We start from the raw sequence: 12,024 nt of genomic DNA, 5'->3' as shown, positions 1-12,024 counted from the left end.
GATTGAAAAACACGGCTATGCTAGTTATATGTTGAGGAATAAGGTAATAGGGAGCTCTTCTAATTAACTGGATTGGGGAAGAAGTAGCAGATTGAAAAATTCTTTCATTTCAGACAGTCCATATCAGCCAAGCCACTATAGCAATAAGAGCCCGATGATTATTAACAAATTCTTTAGTAGAGATGTAGCTTAGCAAATCAGACAGAAAAAAAGGAATATAAGGAATAGCAGTGTAAGTGGTTAGATGTTGCCAACAGCTGGTAGTAGAAAGGCAGCCAACCAAAACATAATCATATATCTCTTTCAAAATATTCACATACAAAATCATAAATCTAATTCAAAACTAAACATATTTAATAATTTCATTTAAAATAAACTCTATTCAACTCATTAGCCTTTAACTATGATCATATTTATACTATGTAGCTAGACTAGAATAGAATGACACTTATACTCTACACAATGGGTAGGAATACCATACTTATAACTTGTAGCAGGGCCAAAATACCATGCTATATCCTATGGTGGGGTTAAAAACATAATCATGAGCTTAATAATAATTAAAATACCATCCATAGCCCCCAATTAGCATAATCCAAAATATAGTTAAAATCCAAATTTAATTCATATCAAAATTTTTTTCACAGAGTAACATATATTCCATAATCCAATCAAAAAATATATGTACGATATTAGATTAGTAAACAATTATAGTAATAGTCCAAAAAATATCACTTCAAAATTTCATATCAATTTTTCATTAAAAATATAATTTTATAAAATTAATAAATCACATATAAATCAATTAACAATATATTTGATATTAAAAAATAATATTATATAAATAAAAAAAATCTATCAAAGATATATCATTTCTTATCTCAAATGAATAACATGTAGATAAATCCAACCAATCTTGAGATTCTCTTTCACAACATAATACCCAAAATCATACTTTTATCAAAATTTGATCATGATCATTTTCAGCGTCCTCAGAGACCGGTCAAGTGGTAGTGCCCCACATCTCGATCAATCTAATCAGGATGAGTCTATCTGATTATAATTCTATATGATTATGATTAGACTAAAATACAAGTGGGTGTCAATAAAAATTAAGAGGACCTCCAACAATTCGATAAAAGTCAATATGAGGATCGACATACTTCCTGGTGATCATAGATTAGAGCCTCTTCATCAAGATCGATCAAAATTATTAGAAATATCATTTTGCTGAATCCAACAATATCCTAGAGAGAGAAATCCATAAAAAGAGAAAGAAAAAGAAAAACAATCTAGATAGAGGAAGTAATAGAGAAAGAAACTTGGAGAAAGAGAGAAAGAGAAGAGAGAGAAAATTTCTCTCATTTTCTTCTCTTCTTTTTTCTTCCTCCTCTTTATTTCTTTCCTTCCTCTTTTTCTTGATAGAATAGAGACTTATTGTTCTTCTCAAAATAGGGGAGACTCAAACAACCACCAGTGGCTATCACCGGGGATGTGGGCTATGGTGGTGCAACCCAAAATTCTGAAATCGATAGTCAATGGCAACGATCGACGCCAGAAATCAAAGAAAATAGTAGAAAAATCGGAGAATTATGAAACTTATTTTTCTCAAAAATTTTCCCATGATAGCTAATCAGAAACTAGGCTTTATGGGCTGAAGAGGATGACAAACTAGATAAACTTAAAAATTAGAGGGTCCTTCCCTCTTTTTCCCGCAGTATTTGGCCGCAATTGTGATGGGTGATGTCCAACAAAAGCAATTGAAAATGCGAGCAATTTCCTCAACTTGAGAGAGCTGTGATCTCTTGTGGGAAAGATGTGAAAGCCCTCTTCCCTTTAAATAGAGCCGGAGGGGAGGAATTGGACTCCTCCTCGGCTTCAATTTTTATCAAGATTTTGGAAGGAAGAAAATTCTTGAAGGGAGTCATTTTTATCAATTTTTTTATGCTTTAAGAATTTATACTTTTTTGGGCTGTTTTCTTGTGGCTGGGACGGTCAAGTGGACCAAGCCCAGTTCTCCAATAGCTGGGATATCACAACAAGACTATAAGGTAAGCATGCAGCAACTATTCCACATAGCATAAATGCCATAAAAGCTTTGGAGCTGTACATTGGATGCTACAATACCATACTAGTGTGACATCTCTCATATGCCATTTCGTATCAATAGTAGTGCACAAAAAATAGGAACTCATTATATGCAGACCAAGCCATTAATATGAGTTTACTGAACCAATGCACATAGACCTTCTCTTTCATATGTAAATGATGGCAAACGCAAAGCTCCAACAAGAAAAAGTACAAGATTTTTGCATCCAAAACACCATCAAAAGAAAAAAAATCACATGACTAAGTCTAGATCAACTATCCAGTATCTTCGAAATAAAATTATAAGAAAGATATCTGGACTGCCTAATAAGGTATTTAGAGAATTTTGTTCTTAAAAAGTTAATAGCAGGTTACCTACTTCCCTGCTCTTCTTTTTCTAAAAAATAATGTTTTATTACTGGCCTCAATATTTTATTTTCTAAAAGCAAAATAATTTTAATATTTCTTTTGTCTCATGGTAAGCAATGCCCGTGGAGAAGGAGAGGAGGAGTGCCGCAAGGGGTGGTGGGGAGCGGGCTAAAAGTCGGGGTGAGGTCGGGGACCGACCTTGGAAATCACAAGGAGCCAATCATCGAAAAGAGTGATGGTGCCGTTATCGCCCTCTTCCTCCTCCTTGTATCTCAACACCGTTGTCGCTCCCTCCTCCCCTGCATCAGCCACCATGTATCCACAGCCCCTTGGAGAGCGAGGGGACTTTAATCTCGACATCCTCTGCCTCTCTTTCCACACCATTAGCTTATTCCCCGATCCTTCTTCTCTGAGCTTCTTTCCTCTGATCATTTCTATCGGGACTAAAGTGCCCTCGCCTTCACCACCACCACCACTGCCCATTGGGCATCGAGCATCAAGATTGTTGGGGAAGAAGGGCTTTTGAAAAAAAGCTCATGTATTTTCATATAATTACTTGACATGCCATCCTATTTGGTATAAACGTGATATTGGATTTGAGATATGTAATGCATCAGCCATGCACAAAATCAGCTAGAATCAGTTGCCTGTAGACAAATCCGACCGTTCCACGTTGAATTTAGATAGCCAAGAACAAAGCGGCAGTGAGAAAGGACCAAAAAAAATGCCCCCTGGAGCAAAATAGCAAAACCTGAAACCTTCAATATATATATATATCAACATCTTTCCTCTTTACGTAGTCCCAGAGGATGCCAACGTCAGGGGGAACAATATCTTGGATCACAAACTCTGGAGGACAAACTAGAGACTAACACCATCAAGAGATAGAAAATTCTCTGTGCACCGTAGACGGCATAAAAAACTCAGCATAACGCATATTATTTTGTTCGATTAATTTATATAGTCATTATTTTTTAATATATATTTAATATTTATAATTTTATTTTTTTGATTAAAATTTTAAATGATGAAAATATCTATATTTTTTAGACATCCTATGTCCACATCTTGCATTCAAAAAATCATAATTTTTGTCCACAAAATATCAAATATAATGCAGAACGTCATAATTTTTTCAAAAAATATGGATATTTTCGTCATTCAAAATTTTTAAATGAAAAAATAAATTGCAGGCATTAAGTGCGCGTTGAAAAGTGGTTAGACAAAATTGCTTCTTTCATATTATGATATCCTGAGCCATATTATGACATCTTGCATGCAGTAAATCATAATTTGATGCAGGATATCATAATATGTATAAGATGTCATAATTTTCTGAGTTATATTATGATATCATGCATATAGAAAGCCATAATATGTCACAAGATATCATAATTTTTTTTTAAAAATAAAAATATTTTTATCATATAAAATTTTTAAATGAAAAAATAGAACTACAGACATTGAATGTACATTGAAAAGCAGTGGCTACGTGAACCAATCACATAAAGTACTACACTCTATATTGAATTTTCTATACTACTCGCGATGCACAAAGAATTTTGCATCAAAAGATTATGATAACTCTTAGCATATACAAAGGATTCTTCGGCATATAAAGATGGATTTCAACAAACAAGGTTTTGGAGTGAACGCAGTTATATGGAGCTCTCTAGATCATTTGAAAACATTGATTTAAAGATACCAAGAACCAGGACCATGACTTGTGGATATAGCTTCATAAGTTTAAGGGGTGTTTGGTTTACGATCGAAATCGGAATCAAAATGAGAATCGGAATGGATTGGAATCGGAATCGAAATTGCCTAATCTTCCGAAGCATTTGGTTCGTGACTAAAATTGGAATCGGAATAGATGATTTCCATTGTTGTTGCTTGGTTTATACAAAGATAAGAATCGAAATCAACTCAAATTTGTATTTTTATTCTTAACTAAAATTTTTAAAAATTAATTATTTTAAAAATTAATATTAACTAAAAATTAAATATAATAATAAGAAATAAAATATTTTATGAAATAAAATATAAAATATAAATAATTTTATAAAAAATAGAAAAGAAAGTGAAAGAAAAAAATAAAAAAAAAATGAAAGAAATAAAAAAGAAGAGAGGTGAAGGAAGGAAGGCATCCCCCCTGCGTTTCTTCTTCTCCGCCATGGACCCCCTCCTCCCGCGACCATGCCGCCCCCGCCGCAGCTCCGTCCCATTGTCGTTCGCGCCGCACCCACCGTCTGCACCGCATTCGGCTCCGTGCGATCGCCAAACACCCTCCCCTCTCCTCTCCCAGCTCCAGCACCACCAAACCCCCTCCCCTAGCTTCGGTGCCACCAACCTCCCTCGCCTCCCCTCCCCGACCTCAGGCACCTCTCGCATCTCCCCCACCCCCTCCACTGTCGCTTCTTCTCCATCCAACTTCTAAAATCTCATCCAAAATCTTAGCCCCGAGCAACCTCTCCCCAACCTTCCACTCTGTCACCGCCTTCGCCCTTGCTACCATCGCCAACCTCGGCCCCGACTTGGACTTTCTCGATTGCACCATCGACGGTGTCGGTGACATCATCACTGTCGCGGTCGACCCCATCATCCCTATCGAAATCCTCTTCATCTCCTCCATCTTCGACATCGCTGCCTCCGCCGTCAAGCTCAACCGTGACCCCCTCTGGAACTATGTCGGCATTGCTAGCATAGCTATCATGCGAGCCCTCGATGTCCGCTCCGTCGGTCTCTCCTTCCACCTCAAGAAGGGTCTCCCTCTTGGCAGCGGCCTCAGCTCCAGCATTGTCAATGCAGTCGCAGTCGCCGTGGCCATCAATGGCCACTTCAATGGCAGCCTCTCCCCTGGCAAGCTCGTTCTTGGCGGGCTCCACCCCTCCCTCGATCCCGTTGCAGGTCCCACCACCGACTTCCGTCTCCTCATCGCGGTCCAAAAGGGCGATCTTGTTGTCATGAGGTTTGTCACCGTGATTTTTTTTTTATATATATCATTATATTAGAATGAGCTCGACTCCATTAGGATAAGTCTGGATTCGATTACAAAAAGAATGGATCATTCCTATTTCTCTCTGGAATGAGAATCGGAATGAAATTCCTTCTAACTAAATAGTTAAAATAAAAATTATCCATTCCAATTCTCATTTCAGATCTTAATTATCCCAACCAAACACCCTAAGTGTTACCTATAGATTGTTATACATGTTCCCGCATGGTAAGAGGCAATTTGGAGAATGCCAAGGGTTTAAATCCTAGTCGAGTTCCTGGACTTCATGGCTTACAGGACCATGGCTGCACTTCCATGAGAAAAATCTAGTAATTTGCATCCCCCAGCAAAATTTAACGGAACATAATGCCAAATTATATCTGAATAACTGGAACACAGTGAGATTGAATAGTTTGATTGCAAAGTGAATTGTAATGCCAGGTGGGGTAAAGGATCCTAAAACAAACACAAAAATTGAACTAAAAATTACCAGATGTTGATCATTGCAAAATATTATGAACAAGGAGAAAAGATCAACATGATACCAGCCCAAACAAAATTTATAGCCGCATCTACACATCATAAAACAACCATTTTAGCCCTTCATATATTAATCAGTGCCCTATTAAAACATCGAGACAAATATATATAACTATCAAATATAAAGGCTCTCATCATCAACTTATAGAAACAAACACAGTATAATACAACATACTACTCTCCCAGTTTCTCCCATTCGAATACTGACATGAGTGTACTCGAGTCAACACATTAGACAGAAACCTCAGTAAGACAATCATAATCAATGATGATCTTTCTCAATTTCACAAAAAGAAATAAAAACTCTTGTTGAACTAAACAGCAGTGGTCTGATATTTCAAATCCTTGAGAGCCAAATAAAAGCTACTTGAGATGGAACTAGGATGCCGATCCGCATCCTCGTTCATCAAAACCCGATTACTGATTGTTTTCGCCACTCAATTTGGAAAATGATGCTATAGAACTTTGATTGTAGGACTTCTCCCAGCTGGTCCCATCAAAATACCTGATTTCGACATGTCTGAGTGTACCAGAGTCCACACAGTTAACTGTCACAGCAACACCATCAGGATTTGATCTTGGGAAGTAGAAAGAGGTTATGCCACAGACTTTGCAGAAAGTATGCTTGGCTGTGTGTGTGCCAAAGGTATAGGTGGTGAGGAACTTCTCGGAATCTCCAATTAGCTTGAACTTGGCAGATGGTACAATAAAGTGAGTGTTGGCCCTCATGGAACAGCTAGAGCAGTTGCAATGCCACGCAACAACACTTGGTGATGCCTCAACTTGCCACCTGACATGCCTGCAATGGCATCCACCACTATGAACTACAGTTTCAGCACTCATGAGAATTTTAGGTATGAGTTCGCTCCTCTATCCCTGAACTTCTTGGTTGTTGCAGTAGCAGTGATTCTTCTGGAACGACGGAATGCATAATGTCATTAAACGAAAATAGAAGTTCATCATACAATTATCTAGTCAAAATTGAATAATCGTCAGCAACACAGCAGTTAAAAGAAGAGTCCCATTATACATAACTTTGTTCCATGTTTTCAGGTTCGTTGCAACCATACACAGGAACTATTTTAATAAGGTATACGAATGCCTAATTATATACGATCAGCTTCAATAGGTGATACTGTTTATCATAAAACCAACTAAGGTTGGTATGCATGAGAATTCATTTATATTTTTGCATTCACTGTCATGAGTTGAATTCATCAATTGTGATGAGCCTCAATTGCCCTAATAATAAGCAACTTGTCATGTTATGCCATTAATCCACCACTAGATTCTCCTTGTTCTTTTTCTTTTAATAGAAGCATATTCTGTATTCTGCCGAACTAACTATAAACTAACAAAGGTTGTGAGAATTTTTGGCACATCCTAAGAGGATGCAAAAGATAAATTCCTTCACACAGTTATCAACATAAATATCATTTAGCATTATTGTAATTCTGTACAGTTAAATTTGTTAGCCAGAAATACACAACACACATATATACATACATACACACAAATAGACATGTAAACAGACATACACACTTACAGACATAACCACATACACACAGCATATATATCTTTGTCAAGTTCCATACATACACATACATACATACATACATATGTTTGTCAAGTTTTATAGCCACTGTTCCATAGCCATTCTACACACATATACACACACAGAGGCGCACACCCGCACACACACGCATGCGCACGTACACATACACGCATGCATACATATGTTTGTCAAGTTCCATAGCCACTCTACTCTTCTCTATCTCCCCTTCCCTTTGCTTGTAATTCAAATACTCAAGCTTCTGATCCAACAACTTGAGGTTCCCATTATTAGGTTCCAAGCGTTGGTAAGAAATTTTCAAGTTTTTTCCTTGGCAAAGCAACAAAGTATTTGCAGGAGAAACTAGAAAAGCAGCAAGGTCGAACTATCCAAACAACTCCAGGTACCTATAACAAAACAATATTTGATCATTTGCAATGAGAAAAATGAAGATTGCAAACCCTAGTTTCTTAGATGCATGAATTGAATCCTTTATATTAAAAATTCACTGTTACATCTTGCATGACTTAAAAAAAAAAAAAATTGATGCAAATCCAACTCATTTCCATTCTCGTTCCTCTAGATTTATGGTACGAATCCACTACTGTACATTAGCACAAATGATCAGAACTCTCTCTCTCGGCCGTGTATGCGTGTTTGCATGCCCTTCCACTCTCCTTGCTCCCAAATAGCGCTAGACTCTAACTCCCTCCCTCTTTTTCCTCCCTCCCCTCCCCTGTTTCCCAACCAAAAGAATAAAACCGTGATCATTATAAATCACCTTCCTTCTCTCGCTCTCTCTCTCTTCTGGTGTTCTCGATCATAAAGGACATCGAACAGCCCCCAAAATCGGTGAACTTAGCCTCCGGTCGTTAGGGCCATCAGGCCTCGGCGGCGGCAAGGCACTTGAGATAGAGATAGAGAGAGAGAGCAGGGATGGACGGCGGTCGTACCTTGACCGGTAGGCGTAAAGGCGAGAATCGGGAGGTGCCGGCCGAGCTCCGAGCCAGGCTGCGGTTTGGAACCTTGGAGAAAGGGATGGACGCTCGCACTCCCTCGGAGGAACGAGGGTGCTGACAAGAAAACAAAATCCGCCGCCCTTATCAGACTGACAACACGGACTTATATGTTTTTTTTTTTTACTTTTTCTTTTGGGTGTTACTCAAGTGGGTGGGGCTGGGTTATATTTAGGTTGGGTCATCCGGAGTTGCTGGAGTATTTTAGGCTGGTTTCATTATGTAAAAAAATATATTTTTTAAAATTTAAATTTTATTTTCAATTTTATTTATTATAATAATAATATTTAATTTTTAAATTAATTTAATTTAAATTTTGACAGTAATCTTTTTTGATCTCTTGTGACAAAGTCATTGTGTAATGTCATGTAAATCATTTTAATAATTTTTTTTTATATTTTAAAATTTTATTATACAATAATTTTATTACGATAGGTAAATAAAAATTATAATTATAATTTAAATTAAATCAATTTGAAACTAAGTGATCTCATTGTCTTAAATAAATATTCATAATAAAATTAAAAATCTCAAAAAATTTAAATTTTTAAATTCAATATTATAAAAATATTGGATTTGATCAGAAAAAAAAGATTATTATTTTTTAAATAGAGAAAAAAATTGATATTTGATGAGCGTGATCCTCTCAATGCAAATTATTTATATCCTTTTGTGGATGAAGGATTTAGTTGTGATGCTAATGGGAGAATGGATAGAAGGCTATATGAGGTGTAGGTGGCAACCATATAATTGCAACATCTCAAGTTACCTAGATTCTTTTGTTTTCTTTTTTTTACCTTTCCAAACTTTAGCTTCTAAAATTTGATCTCTATAATTAATACCTGATTGGAGTGGGATATGGGGTTGTTGGATTATGTTTAGATTCTAAGAGTTTTCACTGAAGAACATCAAAATGCAAGAGTTGAAGATTGATTTTTTCCTCGGTGGGAATTACTTTCTTTTAATAAGTCAAAGATTTTGGACTCAATGGTTTAAGTTGGAATGCAGTATATGGTAGGCCATTCATAACTAGTATCGTTATCTTGCACCGAAGCCCAACCCCACCATCGGCATTAAAAAGGAAAAAAAAAATCCAAAACCTTGCACCGAACCTCGTTACCATCATTGATAGAAAAGAAAAAAAAAAACAAATAAAAAGTTCGGGATGCGGTATGGCTTAAGTAGAGGTTGAGATGGATACAGAGAAGAAACAAGGGGGATCCTCTGGGATGAGAGTTACCTCTAATTTTTTCGGAAATAAAACAGTCCGATGGAGTATGAAAATACTTAATTTTTAAAATAATTATAGGATATTTCATACTCCAAAACACCTTCCCGATGGACTCTTTAAAACATACTTTCTTACAGTAAAAAATTATTGAAATATTTTCAAATACTCTGGTACCATAACCCATCCAATCAAGTCCTTTTCTCTCCCCCCTCTTTCCGGCTTTCTCTTCTCTCACTCCCATACCTACCCCACTTCTATTAATTTAATATATTATGATTATTTATTCAATTAAATATATTATTTTAATAAATAACTAGTTTAGAATCCGATGTGATGCATGGAACGGGAACTTTTCAAAAGCAAAATGTGCCATAAGCGATGAAATCATGTCCATTAATTAAATAGCACTCCTATATTCAACAAATACAATTTCTTTTACAACTCTTTTAATATATTAATAAAAAATATCTTACTTCATTTTATATCAAAATTTTTTTTAAAAAAAAATTTACAAAAATAACATAATTTTTTGACAAGAGGATGTAACGCAGATTCGTTGCTGGATGGGGGGAAGAAAAAAACTTTCCACATCCTCTCCATACGTACATCTCCCTATTGATAGATTTTATTTTTGATTAATCAAGAATCCGATAGAGCACTTGCCACTGGCATCTGTGCGAGATCTTTCTAAGAATCACCCTCCAAACTCTACTCTACTCCCTCGACTCCTTCAATGGCATCTCCCTCCGATGGACCTTCTGTGCTATCGAGAACCCTTCCTCCTCCTCCTTCCCCCATCACTTTCCCTCCGAACACCACTTCCTCAAGCTCTCTTTCAACCTCCACCACCTAAACATTGTTCATTTCTGGTATATTTCTAACACTGTCGATGAGGCCTCCTGCCTTCGCCTCAAATTTGTGAGCATTGTGCCAACCTCCTCAAGTACGATGTAGATGATCTGAAGCTGACTATCGTGAACTCCAACTTCTAGTTCCTCTGTCTTCTCGTCTCCACCAATCGAAAAAAAATCACCCCCAAACCCAAACATTTTTTTTTTACACGTGGTAGACGGAGCTTTGTTTTTTTATATGCGGAGGCCTTGTCAATACAGAGGCCACCGGTGGGGCAAGGAGCGGCAATGGTGGTAGGGGGTAAGGAGAAGCCCGCAGGGATGCCTCCGTTGCTGGAGCTTTATTTTTTTTATATACGGAGGCCTGACCAATACAGAGGCCACCGACGAGGCAAGGGACGGCAATGATGGTGGGGGTGAGGAGAACCTCGCGGCACCGTCGAATCTCGAAGGTGAGCGTTATCAGATTGACCCATAGATTCCTTTAGGTTTATTTGTTTTTACCGAAGCTACAGAAAAATAGGAGGTGGAAAAAAAAAAGATGGGTTACGCTTCTGGGCAATACTTCTCCGCGTAAAGAAAACGTGTTTTTAGTTACGCATCATATAATTTTTTAGCCACACGTCAAACGAAGACGCTTCAATGCAGTTGCTCTATTTTAATATATATATATATATATGTATATATATTTATGCATGTATGTAAAATAATACTTTGTGAAGGAGTATTGGAGTATTACCAACTCAATTTTTCAAATAAATTTTATTGTGCTACTTCGAAAGGATATTTTTTACATTAAATTATATTATTAATGTATGATATTATTATATTTTTATAATTAAAATTTATTTATATAAATAATTGAAAAAAATAAAATGATCCTAAAATGAATATTATTTTATTATTTATATACATATATTTTTAATTTAATTAACAAAAATTATTTTTATACATCTGACTTCATACAACGTGCAGATGTCCGACTATTTTGATAATAATTTAATAATATTTATATATTTATTATATTATATTTTTAATAAAATTTATTTTTTATTTACATCGGACCGGGTTCAAATAAGATGCCCCTCCCTGCATGGATTTTTTATTCCTTTCATTGGAAGCCGCCGCTTCTACCGGGCCTTCCCTTCCTCGCCGCTGCTCTCATCTCTACTCCGTCGCTGATTTCTCTCTCTGCCTGGGCCCGCCGGCGTTTTTCCTCCACCCCGACAACGATACGATCATACAAACCAGTATCTCCCATTCCCTTCATCCATCCTTCCTTCCACAACCTTTGCGGTCCATCATGGCGATTGAATGCCTCGTCTTAGGTACGAAATCCCATCTAATCCCCATCCCATCCCCCTTCAATCTTCGCTTCCACT

The 12,024-nt window shown here is 36.8% G+C and overlaps 2 protein-coding genes across 3 annotated transcripts in view; one reads left to right on the top strand and one right to left on the bottom strand.

Moving 5' to 3' along the window:
- Positions 1–6,101: 6,101 nt before the first annotated feature.
- LOC109506321 (uncharacterized) lies at positions 6,102–8,656 on the bottom strand. 2 transcript variants are annotated; one of them, XM_019853168.3, is made up of 2 exons: positions 8,498–8,656; positions 6,102–6,904 (listed from the first exon to the last, which is right to left on the bottom strand). In XM_019853168.3, the coding sequence occupies exon 2, from the start codon at positions 6,833–6,835 to the stop codon at positions 6,410–6,412; it is 426 nt and encodes a 141-aa protein (XP_019708727.1). In that variant the 5' UTR covers positions 6,836–6,904; positions 8,498–8,656; the 3' UTR covers positions 6,102–6,409. The 2 variants fall into 2 exon arrangements, with proteins under 2 accessions (XP_019708727.1, XP_029122873.1); XM_029267040.2 differs by having other exon boundaries at positions 8,326–8,506.
- Positions 8,657–11,748: 3,092 nt separating this feature from the next.
- The window catches only part of LOC105053331 (cleavage and polyadenylation specificity factor subunit 3-II), a 41,765-nt gene continuing 41,489 nt past the window's right edge, over positions 11,749–12,024 (top strand). Inside the window, exon 1 of the mRNA XM_073244417.1 lies at positions 11,749–11,970. Coding sequence (XP_073100518.1) covers positions 11,946–11,970 — 25 coding nt within the window. The 5' untranslated portion in view covers positions 11,749–11,945. The remainder of the gene's footprint in view (positions 11,971–12,024) is intronic.

This window comes from Elaeis guineensis, chromosome 10 (genome assembly GCF_000442705.2).
Source record: "Elaeis guineensis isolate ETL-2024a chromosome 10, EG11, whole genome shotgun sequence".
Lineage (NCBI taxonomy): Eukaryota > Viridiplantae > Streptophyta > Magnoliopsida > Arecales > Arecaceae > Elaeis > Elaeis guineensis.
This window is presented reverse-complemented; position numbering and strand designations above follow the sequence as displayed.

Excerpts from the sequence above, each read along its gene's own strand:
- LOC109506321 (XM_019853168.3), bottom strand. The coding sequence starts at position 6,835 with ATGAGTGCTGAAACTGTAGTTCATAGTGGTGGATGCCATTGCAGGCAT.